This window comes from Coenobita brevimanus, chromosome 63, assembly GCF_032717465.1.
Source record: "Coenobita brevimanus isolate Jiangsu-jjx chromosome 63, ASM3271746v2, whole genome shotgun sequence".
Lineage (NCBI taxonomy): Eukaryota > Metazoa > Arthropoda > Malacostraca > Decapoda > Coenobitidae > Coenobita > Coenobita brevimanus.
The window spans coordinates 37,850,333-37,873,425 of NC_137016.1; the positions used below are offsets into that span (position 1 = coordinate 37,850,333).

At 42.0% G+C, this 23,093-nt stretch overlaps 1 protein-coding gene across 1 annotated transcript; it reads left to right on the plus strand.

The window, feature by feature from the left end:
* Window positions 1-2,451: 2,451 nt before the first annotated feature.
* On the plus strand, window positions 2,452-22,001 carry LOC145404427 (uncharacterized). The gene is made up of 13 exons (XM_080275944.1): window positions 2,452-2,533; window positions 2,721-3,090; window positions 3,591-3,735; window positions 4,039-4,188; window positions 4,545-4,730; window positions 5,031-5,198; window positions 5,349-5,458; window positions 6,117-6,267; window positions 6,680-6,904; window positions 7,383-7,554; window positions 12,251-12,369; window positions 16,494-17,553; window positions 21,994-22,001. The coding sequence occupies exons 1-13, from the start codon at window positions 2,452-2,454 to the stop codon at window positions 21,999-22,001; spliced, it is 2,946 nt and encodes a 981-aa protein (XP_080132070.1).
* Window positions 22,002-23,093: the final 1,092 nt, after the last annotated feature.

Here is a 23,093-nt window from a genome sequence, read left to right on the forward strand (position 1 = left end):
GCACGGAGTGACTTATGCTGGAAGTTATTTAGATAATGGTTAATGCGTGACTGTTGCAAACAAATTCCATGGAAATTAACCGTAAAATATTGTACCCTACATATTACAGGTATACCTTGTTTTAGCATCAGCCATCAACGGCAAGTCAAGCATGAAAGAGCATTACTGATGCATATCTGGAACCTTCCTAGAGAACCCATGGGCGGACTAAACAATTTCCATTCATTATCCCAAAAACAGACATTTGATTCCTATCATACCTACCTTCCTGCGACCTCGGAGTTTTCAAGCTGATGTGGACACATTTCTGAGTCCCCGGAGCCCTTCTGTGTCACATTATATGCACTTAAATGGGGACAATTATCACCTCGCGCAACAATCGGACAGTCCGCTCGGGAATAACAAATGACAGACGTGATGCGCACGGCACAACCAGTAATATCATTTAAATTATCGCCTACGAAAATCGTATGGACGCTTTATCAAATATATACTTTTTTATCTCTCATATACTGTTTCTTAGATTTTGGAGAATTTTGAAAAATGGGGAAGGGAAGGGGCACAAAGTGAATACTGTAGATTGTTAAAAATGGGGAAAATGGAAATTAAATGCAAGAATGGATTTAAAACAGAACAGAGATCTTCAGTTCATAATGTAATACAGGCAGAGTAGGTGGACAGGAGGGGAGAAAGATGTGACAATACAGCCCATAACACATGAAGTACTGAATCATAGCCATCAAGTTAATGCAGTTCACTTCTGGGTGATAATACAACCAACTTATATTTAGAAAATCCTCACATATATTGCTGACAACTGAGGAGTGTCTGAGATTACACCAGTAACAATGTTAGACATGCCTTTGCTATGGGTTTGCCTTGATCCTAAGCAATTTACTGTTCATTATTGCACTGCATGATGTACAGTATGTGAAGAACTATTTTAGCCAAGTCACTAGCTAAATTCATTACAATTGTGAATTCTAGATCATATTATTAAATATCTTTATTTGAAGATAAATGCACCGGGTCTGCCTCCACATGCCTAATTCTTTGTGCTGTACAGTGGTCTGGTGGTATACGAGCAAGTTTCGGGCCAAAGACTGTCACGTTACATTTCAAATCCAAGACAGTCATATGCTACCATACTGTAGTTCAAATCCAAGACATGGCCAGTGGTTTTTATAATAAGTAAATGCTGCCAGGGATTGAGTGGTCTCCTACAGGTTAGGACTACAGCTGCCTTGCCCCAGGTCCTCTTATGCCCTAGGTCTGTCAAAACATGATGAGTGACCAGCTTTTTTATTTTTTATTTTTTTTTTCATTCCAAATGATGATCTGCTATTTAACCGAGTGGGAAATGACAAAATCAATTTAATTCTTAAAGCATGGGAGGGGTACTGGCACCCACACTTATTCTTAAGGCAGCTCTGGGTGATGTATATTTATTGTACAGTACTCATAAACTGACTTACTGAAATATCCCTAGTGCACACATGCCCAGGCCTGGTAAATTCCCTGGTTTTATGGGGTTAAACATCTTGTTGGACCAAACAACTTCTGTCTGCTTACTGGTTAGAAAAATATGGTCACTGCAAGGAAGACTGAAATTTACTCCGTTGCTATACAATACCTTCTGTTAAATCACATACTGTACAGGTACACAAAGAGGCAAACACACATACAGTGCTGTACTCATCTCCTAAGAACAGATTCTGGGTGATACTAGCGTCTGCCCCAGCTGGCCTGTTATGGAATAAATTACTGTATACTCATATACTAAAATTATGCTCACTGTGAAGATACAACACTTCTGGCCTTAACTGGACTATCTTCAGGTAGTTGTGAACAGAAACAGAACATTTGCATATAAATATATTAATAACATAAGTGTTCCCATTTGTACTCATACCCAAAGAATTCCAGTCAGGCCTACAGTGATATACATTCACAATACACAGCTTCAATAACAGGGTAAAATTTTCTCTTTTTTTTTTTAATTCATGGCACTTTGAAGTAAAGACTCTAGTTTGTTAGGCAGACAAGTAATGACCTGTGGACACATTTCTTATGCAGCTGACATGTACAGTAATGACCTATGTACACTTTTGTTATGCAGACAAGGAATGACCAGTCTATACTTTTCAGGACTACTGGGCGGAGGTGTCTGCTCTGCGACGTGACCTGCTCTTCTGCCAGCTGGGCTCCACACACCTGCCCCCCCTCCCTTCCCTCACCCTTGATCTCCTCCCTGCACCAACCACCACTCCCTCACCACTTCCACTGCCTCCCCTCCCATTAGTTGCCTCCTCCACTCCCCCAGAAGGCCCAATTGGTGCCCCCTCCCATTCCCTTTCCCCTGCATCACCCTCTTCCTTGTTATCCTCTGCCCTCCCCTCCCTCAAAGCACCCCCCGCCAGTGCTCAAGTGGCTCATGAGGGAAAAGAGGGCATGGAAGGGGGCACCAGACCCCCTCGCAGCCTGGCTGGCATTATGCTGAGTGATCAAACACCTTCACAAACCACCCACATAAGTGAGGTCAGTGTTCCTGGAATAAAGGTTATGGCTACAGTATTGTATAAGAAAACCTTTTTCTTTTATATCTCATGCATTTAAATGATATCCAATCAAAGTATAATGTATAACTGAACTGAGCATATAAGTGTCCCTGTGCCTGATAGTGTAGTGGTTAAGATGTGCATATGCCATTGTGCGGGCAGTGACAATGTGCCGGCAGGACTACCTGGATTTGCTAGAGCGGCAGGCGAGGGAACTGCGGGCACGTGTATCTGCCTGCCGCTCCTGCCTTGCACGGCCTCAGAAGAGGCTGGCCATTTGTGGTGGTGGCAAAGCCTGGCGGGAGCACCGCCGACGACAGAAGCTACTTCATCAACGGCAAAGGCAGCGAAGAAAGAAGAATCTGAAAAAGAAAAAGGGAGGAAGGCCTTCTACAACCACAACCACCACTGCCACACCAGTGACATCAACCACCACCACAACAGCTGCCACTACCACCACAAACACCACAGCCACCACCAGCAGAGAAAAGACTCCGGACCATGACACACTCTTGGCTGATGTGGCATACAGGTGCAACATTTTTATACTCGATGTGTTCCCATAAAACAAGTACTGAGTAATCTGGCTCACTGAAATTAATCCCTTATGTCTGAGGACATAGTTTTTCATTTTATTCTTGCTGCATCTACATGACAAAATTTGGCTGGAAAGATCTCTGAGATGGTATGGCCATGTGGAAAGTATGGATAATGACAGACTAACTAAGAGGGTGTATGTGAGTGAGGTGGCACAGCAAGGGGGTGGGGGAGACCAAGAATGCAGTGGAATAGGGTGGAGGTATATATCACAAGTGGTGTGTGAGTTAGAGAGAGGGCAGCCTGTTAGCTGAGGACAGGGTGACAAAGTGGCAATATATTTGTGGCTACCTGTTACGGGATTAAGGCATCTGGTGATAGATAGATGGACAGGCTTAACCCCTCCAGTTCAAAACATCTTTCATACGCTACCATACCTTAAATTAAGCGGTTCAATGGTAGCTAGCAAGACTCTAATCCTGGCATCCCCAGCAGTGAGCAGCGGACTGAATACAATAAAGAAGCACAGCAGCACCACCGAGCCAGAGAGACACACCGTATGAGCACTGACTTTAGACGAGGGTTTAACCAGAAGATCTCACGCATGGATGAAGCGCTCATGCAGTTCACAGATACACAGGTATAACAATGACTAGGGACAGGTTTAGGGGGACTGGGTAAGACAGAAAAGAAAATTTTGATGATCCATGAAATTCATCATTGGCAACATTTAATGGAATTTTCCTTACATGTGTGAAATATCTGAATATTTGTGTGGTCCATTTCTCCAGACATGCTGTTGACAGTTCTCACTTGGCCATATTTTTTCTCCTTATTTTTGGATCTTACCTCACATGATCTTAGGGTAAGACAAAGAGATGAGAGTGATGATTATGATGACTATTTCCTCTACTCTTCCAATGTTTACACATTCTCATCACAGGCAGCATTTTGTAAGGAGCTACGTGACAACCTGGGGGCAAGGCTGGAGAAGCGAGGGCAGGAGCTGGAGGCACTGTCTGACCAGATCGCAGCTCTTGTCAGAACTACCACCACTCAGATCACTGCACTGGAGAAAGTTGCATCAGATCAGGTGATGATACACTGACCCACTTAACGCTCCCTGGCTACTATGACTTACTCTCAGCTGAATAAAATAATTTGATATGGGCTGAGAATACTAGAGGTGTTCCAATCATGACTTCGTTAACCTCTTGAATCTCCTGCATTTTTTATTCTATGATTACAGTACTACCAACACATGAATAAATTCAGCTTTGGGAAGAGAAAACAAAATTGAGGGGGTTAGATACTCATACAGCATTAATAACTCCTACACTACAGGGACTGTCTTAAACCAAATATATAGTTTGGTAGCTGCAACATAAACTACAAACAGATATCACTTGACTGAAAGAGGTAATATGACAGTGACGTTTTGTCCCTCAGATGTATGCAGGGCAGGCGAGCATCGAAAAAACCCTGGCCATCACACAGGCTATCCGAGACTCACAAGTGCGAGCCATCCAGGACTACCACAAGACCACCTTCCTACCCGTGGCTGCAGCCGTGGCCACCCTCCTCACTGAACAGGCCTCAGCGCTTACCTCCATGGGTGTCACACTCATCACTAAGGTTAGAGGGTAGCACTATCCCCAAACAGATAGAACAAAGATGGACACTTCTAAAGTTATGATATTCATCTTTCTTTCTTTTTTCCCTAATTGCTTCACTACATGTATTGCAATACTGATAAATTAACATCCTCTTTTACTTAAACATTCTCATGTTTTCTCTGAATTCAAAAATAAGTTACAGTACAGTATTTCCTCCACTTTGAAACATCTGTTATTTAAATAAAATGGTCTGAAGGTAGCAAGCATTAACTCAAATATAACATAACCAACCCCATCTAACTCAGGATCCTGTCCCCAGGTTGAGATGCTGCAGGATGTATACCTGACATATGCCACCCGGCAGGCAGACACACTCAAGAAGCTGAGTCAGGAAGTTGACATGTTCCAGTCCCGGCATAGCAACATGGTCACCCGCACCAAGGACCATGCCAACCACCTCCACCTCACTGCTGAGAACTTTGTCAGGGTAGGTTTATTTCCATCCCATCTGTCTATCAACTGATGCTTGGTAATCTAATGAGTTATGGCACTCCAACCAAGTGTGGCCCACAAGGGCAAGAAACTTGAATCACTGTAATGTTAATGTTATTTCATTCTTCCACCACCTCTCTGCCAGGAGCTGCAAACACGTGTGAACAATATGGTGAAGGAGTTGGTTTTGATACGCCTGCAGAGCCAGAGCTTCGTCACCACCAGTAATGACACTCACTCTGACATTGCCTTCAGGTAGGTCACAGAAATAATAAGACAATACTGCAGTTTGGTTACCATTCCACTTAAGTAGTCATGAGTTTGACCGTTTTTCTCACCAAAGAATGGGATGAGGTAGGATCAAGAAATGAGGAAAGAGAAAATACGAGTGGGAAAACTATTAACAGCACACATAGCGAAATGGGCGACATCAGTCAAACACCTGAGGTCTTGGCTCCACTTGACAGGCCTAATCATAAATACTGTAGATATTTTCCTGATTAATACATATTGCTGCCTCTGTGCCTCATAGACATGAAGTCTTCCTGTTAATCTATGTCCAGTAGTTCCATTTCCCAGGCATTACATACATTATTTGATCTCTAATCTACTATGAACACAACAATGGTAATTTGACAAGTCAATGCCCATGTTATTCACCAGACAGAGGTCACTTAGGATTATCTGTCTACCTGTAATCTGATGCCTTAATCCTGGAGTGGGTGGCAACCAACAAAAATGAGATACAGTGACTAGCCCTTTGCCATCAGGCAGTGCTCCTTCCCTCTCACACTACATACTTACACTCATATCTTTTCACTTCATCCTTTGTCTCCCTCTTGCAAGCCTCTCCCTCCACCTCATATATGCTCTCTTTGTCATTCTCTCACTCTCCAATTCTCCTTTGCCACAGCCTGAACCAAACCCAAGGAGCTGTGGAGGAACTGTCTCAAGGGCTGCACCGGCATCTCAGCAATGCCACCCACCTAGAGCAGGACTTCAGGAAAGTCTTCAAAAGAGAGACAGACCAATTTGCATCCAGAGTTGAGAATGGAGTCAGTGAGGTGAGCCTGGAAATAAAAGGGTGTGACATTAGTCAGCGAACAGTGGTATAATTAGAGGACCACGCAGTTACAGGGAAAGAATGAGAAAAAAAGTACTGTACAGTCAAGGTATATACATAAAGAGGTGTGAAACCAAAGGCAGAGAACAGTTCATAACTAACCTCATAAGTGTACAGCATATTGTACTCTTCTCACTATTTTAACTTTAGTAAACTGTAACGGGCAGTGCAACCATGATGGCAGATGAATCATGGGATTAGAAATCATGAAAATGAATACTTGTACTAAACATTCACCATTCCAAACTTAATTGTACTCTTCTGAGATTGCAGCAAAATATCATACACACTATCACACTCGAAAGAAGCATGGTCAAGTCGCCTAATAAAGACTCCATCTTTTCCTACTCCAGGCCCTGGTCTCAAACCATGCTAGTGTGAGCCATGTGGAGGAAGGGGAGCTGGATACCCGAGTGTTTGTTGGCACAGCTACGGCAGCATGGAATGAGCTGTACCTGAACCAAGAGGCAGAGTTACGCAAGGAGGCCGATCACCTGACACATTCTCTTCAGGCCCACACACACCACACACAGAATGTCCTGTCTGGCATGCGCAGTGTGGCAGAGACTCATGAGCAGGTGGGGATGTTTGCTAGTGAAAGAAGACTGGTAACAACTTAAGATCAAGGACTGTTTATAATCTTTATACAACACAAATTTTAAAGAATAGAATTTACAGTTAAATTCAGGATGAGTTTCTCACAGTTTATCTACACATATGTATTAATTAAAATGTTCAATTAAATATCTAAATGCAATTATCAATTCAGGTACAGAAATGTACAAAAACCACATCAGTCCCATGAAAATATATTATTCTATTCTTGTTACCACAAGATTATTTTATTAGGCCTGAGACAGACATGTAGTTGTGGAGGGGTTAATGAAAGTTATATATAACTCATTTGAAAATTTTCTTCAGAAATGAGTAAAACAATATGAAGGTTCCAGGAACAAAATATAAAATACATCATTGGACTGAAGGGTTAAATAATTCTTCTAAATCTGAAGCATCTCATCCTCCCAACTGTTTGTCTCACTTTGGTTTTGGGTGTAGGTGCTGGAGGAGCAGCGTGGTGACTTCCAACGGTTCATCCGGAAACGTCAGGATGCGCTGGACAACCAGTGCTCAGCCATCAGTGACTGGGCCCTCCTCATGTCCACCGAGCTACGCCGGCGTGACCACGACCTACACAGGTTCCTAAGTGAAGACCTCCAGTTTGCCTCAGGTACAAAATGAACTTAAGTGGTACAAAACAGTGTGGAATAGTATACTGGTGGAAGAATGATGGGGAAAAGGAGTGTTTAAAAGTGTGAGAGAGATGTGTGCGAATGAAGTAGGCTGGAGACAGTTATGTCATGGCCATTCCCTGTCAGGGGATTCCCAGGAGGAAGCACAGCATCTGAAATGATGACAATAAAATTAACTCTTTCCTAAGTTAAAATATAATCTCTCACCTCTCAGCAACTTTCTTATCATTTCCATTTAATTTCATATATCCTCCCTTAATTATTTATTAGCTTTTTTTGTGTTCTTTTACTCTCCAACAATCCATTTGGATTCCATTCATTCTTACTTTCACTTGTTGTACCTCCCCTTATAAGTTGCTCATCATACCACTTACGTATTACAGTAACCCCTCCAATATCCGGATCAATAGAGCCATCAGTAGGTTCGGATATTGGTTTCGTCCGGATATTGGGCCCCAGCTTATGGACTTGTACTTACGGACCCTAACACAGAGAAACACCTATACAACTCCCTCCGGACATGCATAGCACCTATTTAACACCCAAATCACACCAATAAGGCACATAAATGACTGAAATAAATGCAATAGAAACATAAAATGTGGGTTTAGAAGTATGTTCATACATTAATAAACATTCTGGTACTTATGGACTCTAACCAAACCTAACCTAACCGAACTCTGAAAAACACATTCCTACTGCACATGCATGAGGTAAGTTTAGTATGGAAAGAAGTACAGTATGACACTTTCTGGTAAGTATAGTATGGGAAAAAATACAATATGAAACATTCTGGTAAATATAGTATGGAAAATAGTACAACATGAAACATTCTGGCTACTTACAGCAAGTCCCTGGCCACCTCGATGAATAACCGCCTCCTCTCGGACTCTGACAGTAAGAACGATTTCCTGAAGCACTTGCACTACACTCTTCCTGAAGTCTTGCACTGAACTTGGTCACTAACACACAGAAGTCCGTTCTTTTCACAGTGTTCACTTTAGTCCAAATAATGTTCCATTAAATTTAAGTGTTGCACATTAACTTTTCCCAAGTTTTTTTAAGTTTCCAAAGCCAAAACAAAGAAGGTTAGTTACGTTAAATTTCTTTTCTACTTAGTCTTTTCTCCCAACTTGAAAACCTTAACACAACACACCGTTTTTTTCACTGCACAACACTCAAAATTCCCGTGTGGTCTAGTGGAGAAGTTCTTGCCGTTTATTCACTGTCAGAGCCCGAGAGTATCACTGGCAGGCGTCCAAGGGGTGCATCGGTGGGTAGTGGTGATGGCGTACCGACTACAGAAGACTCTGAAGACAGCCGCAAACTCACGTCGAGCAGTGACTCCACTGTAGCTGACGTGCTGGGCTGTGGCTCGGAGCATGAGGGCCTGTCTTGGGGAGGCAACGGAGTGGAACCAGGGCTTGGCACAGCGGGGGTCACAGGCCTGAAAAAACTGTCAATCGTTGACTGACGCAAGGACCGACGATTCTGGCGATTGATGATGCGCTGCCGGAAAGCACGCACTTCCTCCACGAGTCCCAAGGGCCCCATCTCCCTGTCGCAGTCTGGGTGTTCCAGGTAGTCTAGGACGAACTCTAGATGTTCCCAGAGTGCGCTCAGCTTGGGGATGGCTGGAGTAGTGTCCTGCTGGGCGGAGTCTGCATCATCATCGCCTCATCATCAGAATCTTCAAGTTCGGGACTGACACCAGCAACCGAAGAAGCGATCTCGATATCAGACAACGTCTGATACCCAGGATCGCCCTCATCATCGTCCAACCACTCACGAACATCGTCCACATCAACACAGTCGCCGTGTGTACGTAGCCGTGCATGGAAGTCATCCACGTCAAACCCTAGGAAATCGTACTCCACATCTGTTCCGAGAAGCAGACGAGACCAACCATTTTCAAGAGTTTTCACAGGGACTTCCTTCCATGCACTAGCCCAGTTGTACAGCGCAGACTTGATGTTGTAGCGGCGAAGGTTTTCCAAAGTCCGCTTGCCTCGAGTGTCACGTCCTTCCCTGCGCTCGTCCTCGTCCTCGAGAACCACCATCACCTCGTCCAGGAACTTCCGACGGTACAGGCGCTTTGTTGCCACGATCACTCATTGGTCCATTGGTTGAATGAGAGCAGTCGTATTAGGTGGCAGAAACATGCACCTAATATGGCCATTCTCAGCAACCAAGTCCTTGTCGCACGGGTGGGCAGGTGCATTGTCGAGGAGAAGGAGAGCCTTTACCTGGTCGCGAGGAATTCCCAGTGTCTTCGTCTGGTAATGTATGACCTCCTTGACGAAGTGATGGTGAAACCAGTCTTTGAAAATCACAGCTGTGAACCATGCTTTCAAAGAATGGTACCATACGACAGGAAGGACATCCATCACCCCACGAAGGCACCGAGGCTGCTTTGCACGGCCAACAATAACGGGCTTAAGCCGGTGCATGCCGTTAGCATTGGCACAACACAAAGCAGATATCTGTTCCTTAGAAAGCTTGCGGCCAGGTACACGCTTCTCCGTCTCATCGGCCAGAGTGTTCGTTGGCACCGAGCGATAGAATAGGCCAGTTTCGTCAGCGTTATAGACTTGACCGAGAGTGAGGCCCTCCCTGTCGATCAAGCCTTTCACCTTGTGCCGAAACTCGTCCACTCCATCCTCGTTAGCGTCCAATGCTTCGCCATGTGCTTTACGGTTAGTAAGGCCATGTCATAACTTGAACGCGAAGAGCCAACCCTCGGATGCCTTGAAGTCAAGGGCGTCGTGAAGCCTTGCAAACTTCTCAGCAGCAGCCTTCAGCTCCGTTCCACGTACCATCACACCAGCTGCACGTTGCTGTCTATACCAAATCAACGTGGAGCGGTCGATCTCTGCATACTTGGGGGTAAACATAACCTTCCTCTCCACGTTGCGTTTGCTTCTCGACGAGAAGTCAGCCGTGTACTGCATGAGCTTGTCTCGGGAACGCTTGATATCGAACAAAGTCGACCGGGCCAGGTTGAACTCGCGGAGAATGCGAGAGAAAGACCAACCCGCATCAACCTTCTCCAATATCTCCCGTTTCTTCTCCAGAGTCAACACCACTCTCTTCCTTTTCTCAGGAGGCGGGGCCATCATCACACACACTAAAAGTAGGGCAGAGAGCAGCAGGAGGCCTTGCAGCAAGTACGGCACCACCACAAAAGCGAGCACGTGGGCAGCCATGGCGAACAGCATAGGTTTTGTCGCGGTGCGAGACAGGCGGGAAGTGGGGAGGATGCAGCGGCGCTCTATCGGATGTCGGAGGAATGACGAACCAAAACAATGCTCTCACGCGACGCGCGCGGCAAGTTCAAATTACGGACGGCAAAAAATAGATTTTTTTTCCAATTTTTTTGGATTTTCGGACCATTTTGGGAATGTTTGATCCCAGGACGATAAGGTTCAGTTAGTGGGGATGTTCGGTTATTGGGCGTCCGGATATTAGAGTGATTACTGTACTATATTTCTGTACGTATCTATTGTGTACTTTACAATCGATGATCATGCCTATAAAATTCATAACAATTTTCATATATATCGTGTACAGTTTCATCATATATACTTTACCCTCCAAAGCCACTGTCACATGCTCTTATATGAGGTAAACTGCAAAGTTTTTATACCTGTAATGACTTCCTCAGTCTTTCCCAGTAATCTACAGGCAGAGTTGCAAGGGTGGAGCTGTCAAGGCTTTTGTGATATGAAGACACTGTATGCTACCATTAAGCTACTCTAAAATTTTACAGGAAAAGACAAACATGGTACAGTTGGGATGAAATTTTGCCTGCTACTGTATTTCACCTCTTTTTACCTCTTACTCTCCTCTGCTGCCTAATATTCCTAAGCTAAAAGAAGCTTGATATGTTTCTCTGCCCATACATGACACTCTTTGTTATGCTACGTTGATGAGGAAAGTGACAGATGTGGCCCAAATGTGTTGTAAACACAATTACATTACCCAAAGTTTTGTCCCTGACTATCCACAGGGATTCAGGTGGAGTCGCACTGCACAAATGGAGAACTTGTTTACCTCTTCCTTGTCTGTGACTACCTGTGACAGGCTCCTTAATTCCTTCATTTATCTGTTAACACATAAGCTTAACTTCAGCCTCTTCCCTATTAAAGTATACTAATTTTTCAACAACTGCAGCTTTAGTAAACCCGGCAGAAATTTTTAAGAATTCCATTATCAGTTAGCAATAATTCATCCTCCATAATTTCTGCTGGCACAGCAGCTGATTTTCCTTCCCTCTACGGGAATGACCATTGCTGCCCCCCATGGGATTAAAAATGCAGCCATGGATATACAGATGAAAACATTATGAATGCAAAAATCTCACTAAGTGTACATCATAAAGAGAGCAATCTAGCTGGAGAGTCTGACAGGCAAGCAGAGCCAACAGTGCCCTACAATTGGCTTGTTTTCATCTGAAGGAAGTGGGCCACTTCCACAACTTGAATATTACCAGTAAGTTGTGGCTGCATGAAATTACTGTTAAGTGAACCATAGTTCTGAGGTTGGAATGAGTCTCCTTGGTTCATAGTCAAATCAACCCTCCAATCTGATTAAACCTGACCATCAACTCAGCTGCAGTGGGGGTTAGGGATTTTCATCAGGGTAGAAACAAACACGGTATAGTGTCCGTTGCAGTGACTGTGGATGAGGATGACGAGGGGTACTTGGTGTCCAGGCTTCCTGATGGTTCCCTGCTCTACCAGTCAACCCAGGCTGATGGTCACAGTGGCACCCACCACCACCCACCACCCAATGTGCGTCACACCCATCATGCATGATGTCTTCTACAATATCCTACGCTAAATACATATACCCAAGCCCTACATCACTCAGTATCCACCACAGCTATCTCACACGTCTCTAACTGTACTTAGCTAAACATCAGTACTTCTATGCACTGCCACATTATTTCTTCATCAACATCTAAGCAGAATTCCGATACACATCTATATGTTTACACACCAACATTGCAACAAGCAACTCAAAAATCATATATATTGTCAAAAATTAAATTAAATAATCCCAATACCATATTTTTAATATGGTTTCTAAACTTTCCTGATATAAACTGTACAGCATAAGCAGGACATTACCAGTATACACTGTACTCAGACAGACAATAATAACAGTGGTCAGATACTGATTTGACTGTGTACAGCATCTCTTGAGTTAACACTAACTCCTAATTGCACAAGAGTTGACAACTTAGAGTTCATTTACTGAGCTAATCTAGTGATTTTTTATTTTAATAACTACCCAAATGACATGGACTATACTTTGATCATTTTAATATTCTGAACTAACAGATACAGTATTTATATTACATTACACCAGGATATGAACTACAACATGGTAATCCCTACAACTGTTACAGTCAAGGAGTCAAGAAAGATGCATTCAAACAAGAATGGGATAAGAATGCTAAAACACAGTAAAGTACAGTATATTACAAGTCCCTGCCAAGTACTGCCAAGCAATACAAGTGACAAAGTAACTTGGTGGTGGGAAAAGGGTGTAAATGCTGCAGTTAGGGAGAAAAGAAGGCTTTTCCAGGAATGGAAAAAAGGTGGTAACAAAGAGGAATACTTGGCTGCTAAGTGTAGGGCAAGAAAAGAGATTTACAGGGCAGTCTGAGTCTCAGAGACTTTTACTTGATAACCTAAATACTGTGGAAAGGAAGACTATGATATTTAATGTGGCAAATCAGATGAAGAGGGAAAAGAGAGATATCATAGGCGAGCAGTGTGTGAAGAATGATAAAGGAAAGGTAGTGGTGAACAGTGGGGTTATTAAAGATGTCTGGAGACAGCATTATAACTGGTTGTTGAATGAGGACTTTGACTGGGACTGGGAAGGTTTGGGGTAAACAGATCCAGTGTCTGGCCCTTGGCCTTTGATTGACACTGCTACTGTGAGCAGGCCAATAGGCAGGATGCAGGTGAGGAAGGCAGCAGGTGTGTCTGGGATGACTACCGAAATGTTGAAGCCTCAGGAGATCTAGGAGTGGGGATAGTCTCTGACTTGAAAATACGATTATATAAGAGTGTGTTGTACCAGATGATTAGCCGAAGATCGTAACTGTAAATGTCTACAAGGGGAACAGTGATGTCCTGGAAAGAGAAAATTTTAGAGGCATAAAGCTTTTGGACCAAATAATGAAGGTAAACAAAAGGAAACTGTACTTTGTTTTTGTTGATTAGGAGAAGGCCATTGACAGAGTCCCTAGAGAGGTGGTGAAGTGGGCAATGAGAAAACTTGGGATTGAGGAGTGGCTAATTAGTGTGATTATGGCCATGTATGTGGGTGCTCGCACCCAGGTATTGGTGAATGGAGTGATGGGTTTTCCATGAATGTTGCTGTGCATCAGCAGTCAGCCTTGAGCCCCTTGTTGTTTATTATGGTACTTGAAGCCCTCTCACATGACTTCAGAAATGGACTCCTTTGGGAGATGTATGCTGATTATTTGGTGTTGATTGCAGAGAATGAAAGGGAGGCAGAAGAAAGATTTAGGAAGTGGAGAGATGGCATGGGGCACAAAGGCTTAGGAGTAAATGCAGATAAAACAAAAGTGATGGTATCTAGGGCTGGGGGCAGTACTGTCAAAGTAGAGGGATAGTGGCCCTGTGTGATCTGCCACAAGGTCATGGGAAGCAATTCCATCTTGTGCAGGGTTTGTGATAAGTGAAGGCTTCATGCAGTTCCATATTTCACAACAGAGTACTCCTTATAATCATTAACATTACCAACTTTGGTGTTAAATTCATCAACTAGCTCCTTCAATCTGAGCACATATTCCTAAGTGAAGTTTACTCTTGCTGGCTTCACATTATTGTATTCAGAGGTTGTGCAGAGGCTAATAAAGACTGTTTCTATTCCAGTCAAGACATATGGTCTTTCCAAAGCTTAATAAAATTGCCTGGAGGTAGCAGGTATAAAATGAAAAACGTCATTAGATTGAAGGGGTAAATGTAAACACTACTGTATCATCATATTTCCACTGACATCCACCCTTTCCCTAACCCACTGTTCCCGCATCCCTCACTCAGGACTCATTCAGTTTTCTTCAGCCTGACAAGTGTTATGATTTTTATTTTGTTTTTCCACCTCCTAGAAGAAGCCCCCAGGGTACTTAGGATGAAGACAGACCCGCCACTTACCCAGGTCTGAGCTGTGACGGACCACCACAATTTTATGGTATTACAGTACTAATTATCATATACAGTAGTTACTTTACAAACTTATATATATGTACATATCTAACTGACATATTGTACTATAAGCCTCTCCTGGAAGTATGTCCTGGGTATAACATGTCTTGTTGATTTATTGTTGCCAGTAAATGTATCAAGTGTTAATGGCCTTACAAATCCTGGAAATTTTAATATAAAAGTCAAATACAAAAATCCAGTCATCAAAAATTTTATACTGTACTAGTTCTGTACTGTGCTTTTCGTAAGAATACAGACAAAAGTTGGGGGGAGGGGAATATGGCCTTTCCTAGTTGTCTAAAGGTGGGATTACCAGTACTCATCTGAGTGTGACAGCCTCGCCTTAGATACACAGGTTTGATCTCTAAGAGGCAACTGGAGCTTTTCAGTCATGTAATACCACCAAGGGGAGTATGCTGATCATTTACCCTCAAATACACTGGACCTTGGTACCCAAGCCTTATGGCTGGTGTGCACGAATGTAGAATGGATAAATAATCATACAGCATAAAACTTCATGACATTTCCCTATGGATTATGAACACTGGGATGTCTACAAAATATTTCATATTACCTATAAAAACAACTCTCAAAATATAGTTCCAAGACAAACTTCCATTCCAGCTTCTTTTCCCCCACTTCTTATTCCAACTCACAACATGTATGTGAGCCAACAGACTGACTGCATGACAAAATGAACTGTGACCCAGCTGCATGTGTTATGGCCTCCATGGAGATATCAGGGGTAGATGCATGTTTAATTCTTGTTTTTTTATATGCAACATCGTAAAATCTTGACTTATTGCTTTAATTCTCTTGTTACTGGAACTAATAGCACATCATCAGCATAATTCTACTGTAAGCTGATTATTATTACTGTACAGTACATTATAGCAATACTGGCACAGTACTATGGTATGGGTCACCATTAGCAGTGTGAATACAAAACATTATGGATCTGTGCTCAGTGCACTCTGCTACACCTTCAGCCTTCATATTCTTTATATTGGCTGCTTACGAACATTACATTTCATGTACTTTGATTACTGCATAACTTAATCCTGGCAAGCTCCAATGTAGTACTGTACTACAAAACAGTATTCCAGTATGCCATTCAGTGTTGTACAAAACAGTATTCATCAATCAGGTCCATATTTTCACAGCTGAGGATACTACTGCAGTTAATGTACTAAAAACTGAACATAGGTTTCGATAATACATATAATATGAGCTTGCTGACATCATGTTTACATGTTTGCTGTATCATATTTGGTCACCACCTCCCCATTACTGATCAATGAGCAGCTAGTACTGTGCCTGCCTCCTTTCATGTTTCATTTTATCTAAGTGTAATGTAATTTAATAAGATTTCAGAATAATTTTTCTTTAAACAACAAAAAATACCAAAATGAGTTTCCTCTTTACCATTTTACTTTTTCTTCACCCTACTGACTTGTTATGCAAAAACTTTTTTTTTTTCTAACTAGTACTTTCTCACTTAATACTCTAAATCTGCTAGTTAATTCCCATATGTTAATTAATATTCATATGTTGGTTACTTCTCATATGCTAGTAATTCCATGCACTAGTTAATTCCCATACATCAGTATTTTCCCATACACTAGTTCATCCCCAACTACCAACTTGCTCACTGCTCCCATCTCTTGCAGGCGACCTACCAGTTGCAAGGGACTGCTTATAATGCCAGCCCCACCTCACCAGACTTGCATTCTAGTCCACAAAGACATCACCTGGAGAACACTAAAGTTGCCTCCCTCGCTCACAACCCAGCACACAGCCAACCCAGGATCCGTCACACCAACAGCAAGCAAAACGGAGACAGAAGCAACAGTACAGTTACTAACACCACGAGAACTTCCACCACTGATATGCCGTCCGTGGGTCAAGGAGATGATAATTTAAACAACAGACCTGGAACTGATGACAACACACTCTCAGCCAGCATTAAAGACAACAAACTTTCAGCCAGCAATAAAGACAACACACTCCCAGTCAACTCTAAAGACAATGCACTCTCAGCCAGCACTGAAGACAACACGCTCTCTGTCAGCACTGAAGACACATTCTCAGTCGGAAACAACAGTAACTCTACCAGGGGGAATGAGAGTGAGTCTATATTTATAGTCAATATTAATACAGATGAACTCACAGGAGAAAACAGTCGAGATGAGGAGCAGCAGGAAGGACACAGCACACAAGTGGAAGCGGTGATTGCGGAAGTGAGTGGTAGTGGAGATGGAGAGATAAATGATGATATCACTATTTCCTTCAGCAAGATCCTTCAACCACTTCGACTGATCAGTAATAACGGAGCCATGACAAGTACACACGAGCCTGAAACCAAGAACACATCAACTGAAGAAATAAATGGGAGAAAACAGAACAATACAAGATTAACACTATCTAGACAAAATGATGGGCCTAAGCAACCAAAGTGCAACAGGAAAAAGTGTGGAGACCGGAAGTCGCAAGCACCCAGTTATCCTGACAATGAAAGTGTCGATGAAGGTATCCGCAATCTCCGACAAATTTTAAAAGAAGCTCAGGCAACCATAAAGAAATTCCAGATGGATTTCCAGCAAGAGGGAGTGAACAAAAACAGCAACAAGTCACTCAGCAGATGGGCATCACTCGAAGATAAGCAAAATACAACCCAAAATCTAGATAACTGTGAAAATGAAAATAACACAAACTCATCACTCAAAACAGGTGAAGAAGGAACAGCAGAAAGAGGAAGACAAGACCACAATATCAGACATCACCATAGAGAAAATGGACACAGGAGACAGGGCCACTTATACCAAGGGATGCAAGAAAGAATGGAGGATAAGGAATCAAATGGTCACATGCAAACTCCTCCAACCACAAGCCCAGCACCTACACTCACTACCACCACATCCTCATACTCTGGTCTCTTCACATCTCCCTCCCACTCCTTCAATCCTTTACAAACCTCTCCTCTCTCCTCACAGCCCTCTTCTTCTCACTCCTCTTTTTCCTCCTCACACTCTTCTTCTTCCCACTTCTCTCTTTCCTCTCTCTCTTCCTCTACTCCTCAATCATCTCTTTCCTCCCTATCTTCCTCTACACCTTACTCATCTCTTTCCACCCTCTCTTCATCTCTTCTTCACTCATCTCACCCATCGTCTTCCTCCCCAAGGTCTTACACTCCCACATTTACGCTGTGGGACACGTGGGAAACTCTCCTCGAAACCCAAAATAAACAAAACGGCAAAAAGGAAATTGACTTGGGTGAACAAACAGACTTGATGAATACTGATAAGAAAACAGGAAATAAGAAGCTGGAAAAACCACAAAAGAAATCAAACAGGAAGAAAAAGAAAAGAAAGGATAAACGGGGGAAAAAGAGGCAGCGAGAGCACAATGAGACAACTACTGTGAGAGGTGTAGGGGTAGAAAGATAGGATTTGGGTCCCTCAATCTTGGTTCAGTTTACTTTTGCAACAAGCAGAGAATATGTGGCTACAGGCAGCTTGTTTTTATGTGACAAAAGTAGGCATCTCTTACAATATGATCACCGAGTCATGGCTGCATGAAGGTCTGTGAGCCTTAGTTATAATGTAGGAATGAATCTCCTTGGTTAATGGTCAATCAACCCTCCAATCTGACTAAACCTGTCCATTTGGTGATTTGAATGGGGTTAGGGATCTTCATCAGGTACTGTAAGACAAACCAACTGCATATGCTGTCTCACATATCCCCAGCAAGTAGCACACCCATCCAAGATTTTGTTTTAGCACCTACTTGTGAAGAGAACTATTACTGGACACAAGTAACGATACAACTGTAGTTAGGTGGTGAGCGAGGGAGGAGCCAGGCGCCCCTCTAAGTCACATCAGGTGCTTCCATTTTTTTTTTTTTTTTTTTGTTAACTGTAGATTATGTAAATAACTTGACTGATGTTGTGTTATTGGTAGTTGTTACAACTACATACTAATATGTACTATGTACAATAAGCTAAGTCATGTGTGCATTAAACACTGCCATTTGCCTTAATCACTACCAAGCCATTTTCACATTGAAATGGCTTGGATTACAGTGTATTCAGTTTCCTAAGATTGTTTAGTTTTGCAGTTAAAAACATTAATGACTTGTTGAAGGACATGATTTTTTTACAACTGAATGCAGAGTAAGTTATTACATAGTGTGGACTTGTAACAATGAATACAAAGCAGATGCACGAGTGTTATTTACTGCTGGTGTGGTACTGCAGTGGTGTACACCACAAGCATGAGTGTTTGTGTAATCATGTGTTCTAACTGTGCCCTAGTATAAAAGCATCGATGCAGGATTAGTTTCTCACGTAAACTACAACATAAAATAACAGTAATGCAACAAAACAATAAATAGGAAATCATGAAGTACTGTAATGTGCAATCATAATATAAAAGAAAAATAATACCAAGCCAAAAAGAAATAAAGTTTCCTATGGCATACTGCAATTTAACCAGAAATAAACACCAGTGTTGCAGATTTCTTCTGTTAAATTACCTGTATATATTGTCCTTATACTTTAACAAGCCATATGTCATCAAGGCTGACGTTAACCTACATATTAGAGCTAATTATTTTACGACTATGAAATAAAGTGCTACCTGAAGGCAATCTGAAGCCAGCAAAAATGTTCTCTACACTCTGTATCAAAAGTTTCAGGGGAAAATAAATGTGTTTTCCAACTGCTGTTTATACTGTATATCCCAATTCTTCAGTGCAGCTGGAGATGAAACTTACATCTACCTCTTACTTTCCTCTGCTAGCTGCAATTCCTGAGAAGCATGGTACTTTTTCCAACCACTAATAGATCAACATAAAAACAACCAACAAACACCACACCTCTACACCAGGGAAGAGGAACTTACACATACCTTTGCCAAGCTTTTGAAGAGAACTCTAGGATGACAGCCAGTTCCTAGAAACAGGCCAGTACAGCTCGAGGTGTGGACTTTATGTATCCTTTAACTTGACCTTCCCTCAAATCTTGCTGCTGGAAGAGAAATTCCGGGGTAATCAAATATACTATGGAACACGTACAACTGCAGATGGGTATAACCATTATTATAAAGCTAGTAAACGTCACCAAGCCCAAATGAGTTGTATCATGCATTACTGTATTATCTACCGTCACATTACTTTTTATCACATTTATGTACACTGCTCATTACCGCTTCTCCAACTTACCTGCAGCAAATGTAGAAATGAAGACTTCCTTTACATGATGGCAGGAACTAATGTGCAGAATATTCTTAACCAATTCATTTCATGAGGGTGCAAAAGAGGGACAGCTTAATGTGGTGGCACTGATATAACCTGGCATTGAAGCTGCCTGGCTGTTCAAACATCCCTTAGTCCCCTCCCTATCCCCAGAAAGGAGAATGGTCAACTGCAGAAGGGCAACTTCATCCTGCAGTCCACTGGATTCAGTCAGATGAGCCTTGGGGTTGCAACTACTACTACTAAGGTTATTTTTTTTAAGCCCCCTATCCCCCACTATGGTCAGCTAGACATTCATCCATCCATCACTCAACCCTTTACTGCCCATTTAGAGCGTAGAGGCTATGGCTAGGCTACTCGGTCCAGGTGTTTACCCCCTCCATTCAATGACATATTTTGTATCTCATTCCTGCTATCTTCAGTTAGTTTATTCAGCCTAGTGGGAGAAAACAAGGTGTGAAAGGGCTAATGGAGACGTTTCTAACCCTGTCACTACAAATGGTTTCTCCAAAGTTGATAAAATCTGGAGGTAGCACAAATAAACTGAAAATATACATCACCAGATGGAATGGGTTAAGGCCCCTGATAAGCATTACGTCATCATCATCTAATTCTGTGCTGCCCCACAAGGAGTGTAGGAGCCCAGGGCTAGGCAAGTTGGTCCCAACATTTAAGATGAGAGTGACCAACCTCACACATCTGAGTGGCATTACATGAGCAATAAACCCCAACCACCCCCTGGATATAAACCTGCACAGGTTCAATAGTACTGGAGCACCTTAATTACCCACTAATCCACCAGGTGCCGTAATTTGGTTATATGGTTACCACCCAGTGTAGTAAATGGTTTCCTGTACACCAGGAAACCATTTGGCTTGTCACTCAGTGTAGAGTCACCCATACGCAAAAAAAAAAAAAAAAAAAAAAAAAAGAAGAAGAAGAAGAAGAAGAAGAGGGAGTGTAGAGTCACCCATAGGCATAAGGAAGAGGAAAGAATGACAGAAAGAAAGACAGACGAGGACAGAAGGAAAGAAGGAAAAAACAAAGGAAAGGGCAGTCACCTGAGAGCAGCACTGACCACCTCTCACATTTCAGACCCATAAAGGCCACATCAGATATGAATATAATAATGCTGTACACTACCAGGCATTCAGATGTCAGTTATATGGTCACTACCAAATGTAGTAAATGATTTTGTGGGTCACAGATATTATACAGTTTATCACCCTGTGTAGTCACATATTCAAATGAATATTATCATCATCCCAACCCTTACTCTTAAGATCCAAAAACAACAAAAGGTTACAAAAATCATTTAGCTTACCATCTAGCATAGTCAGATAATCAAGTTAACATTAACATCATCATCATCATCATTTCCCCAACCCTTATTCCTAGCTTAACATAAGATCCAGAAACAAAGAGAATGTACAAAAGTAGAACTATCAAACAGTATGCCTTGTGAAAAGAGCAACACAATCATTCAAATCTTATAAAATTAAGAATATACCTGCAGATTCAACAGCAGAGGGTGGTAGGGGGGGGAGTGCATAATGTGTGAAACAGTGCGAGACCACTGATGACAGATTCTGGGACCTGTGCATTATTCTGTTCACATTAAAGTCACATGTTGATCTGAATGACTTTCTCCCACAAGCATTATAAACAAAACTACATACAAGCACTCAGATCTAAATTTGGCATTAAAAAAATAAATAAATAAACAAAAATAAAAAATAAATCTCTCCCTGCACATACTGAACTGAATGTGTAATTTCAGATGACACTGGACCCACTGTGAGATACAGTACTTCCTTTTAGCTACTGTACAGCACAAGGGCATGGCAGTCTATGTAAGTTGTTATCAACAAGGGCATTCACACTCCCTAAAGTTTTGATATCTATATTTTTTTGCAGGTACTTGACAGGCAAATATATCTTCATCTTTTTACAACTATACAGCAAGTGTCCAAGCCAACAACCACCTGGACACTCATTCTTCATTAAACAAGAGCACATTACATCAGGTACTCTGAATTCAGCTCTGGAAATTACCATAATAAAGGTGATGGGAAGAAGAGAAATTAACAAGGCTTTTTTTAAAGAATGTCTTGCAAGAGGAAACAGAATTCCTTTGACCATGTAATATGATCACCAACGTCCATAAAATAACATCAGATGCCAAAAATTAACAGTCAAAATAGCATTCCTAATAAAATTACAATAAACAGGTTTCCCAAAATAAATTAACAAATCGTGCTTAATACCTTCAACCCGATGACATATTTTTTAGTTTTATTCTTGCTTTCTCTGGATGATTATATTCTAGTTAAGGATTTTTCACACTTAAGAGGTTAGATAAAGCTTTCATAAGAACATCCATATATAAGTGGTGTTTCTAAGAGTGAATAAAACTGCCTAGAGGTGGCAAGAATAAAATAAACTAATACATCAGCCGATTCAAGGGATTAGCATCAGATATACTGCTCTTCGTAGGTCAGGAATGTTGAGCAATTCTATACAACCCCAGCCTTCACAACAACACAGCCATCTCTTGCTCAACACTACTGACCACATTACAAATTTCATGATCTAATATTTACAACAGGGAAAACAAACATAACATGGATCACGTTCTTGTCAGTTTACGAGGCTTTCCAACACCTTTTCCTTTGCCATGTGATTTACATACTACATTTGTCTAAATGGAAAGGGACACCCACACAGTGGCAATGATATGAACAGGCGGTGGAGCTGCCTAATTATACAAACATCCCTTGTTCCCTCCCAACCTGCATCAGGTTAATGGTGAACTGCTGACAAAGGAATACTTCAGCCTGCAGCTCACTAGGTTCACTTTCAGATGAGCCTAGGGTTGCAAATACTATTACTACTACTACTACTACTGATACCAACCTAATCTGTATATCATTCAAGAGAATACTAATACGTCATATGTAGAATTAAACTGGTACGGAAAAGGTGCTGAGAAGCCTCCTTAACCAACAGGAATATAA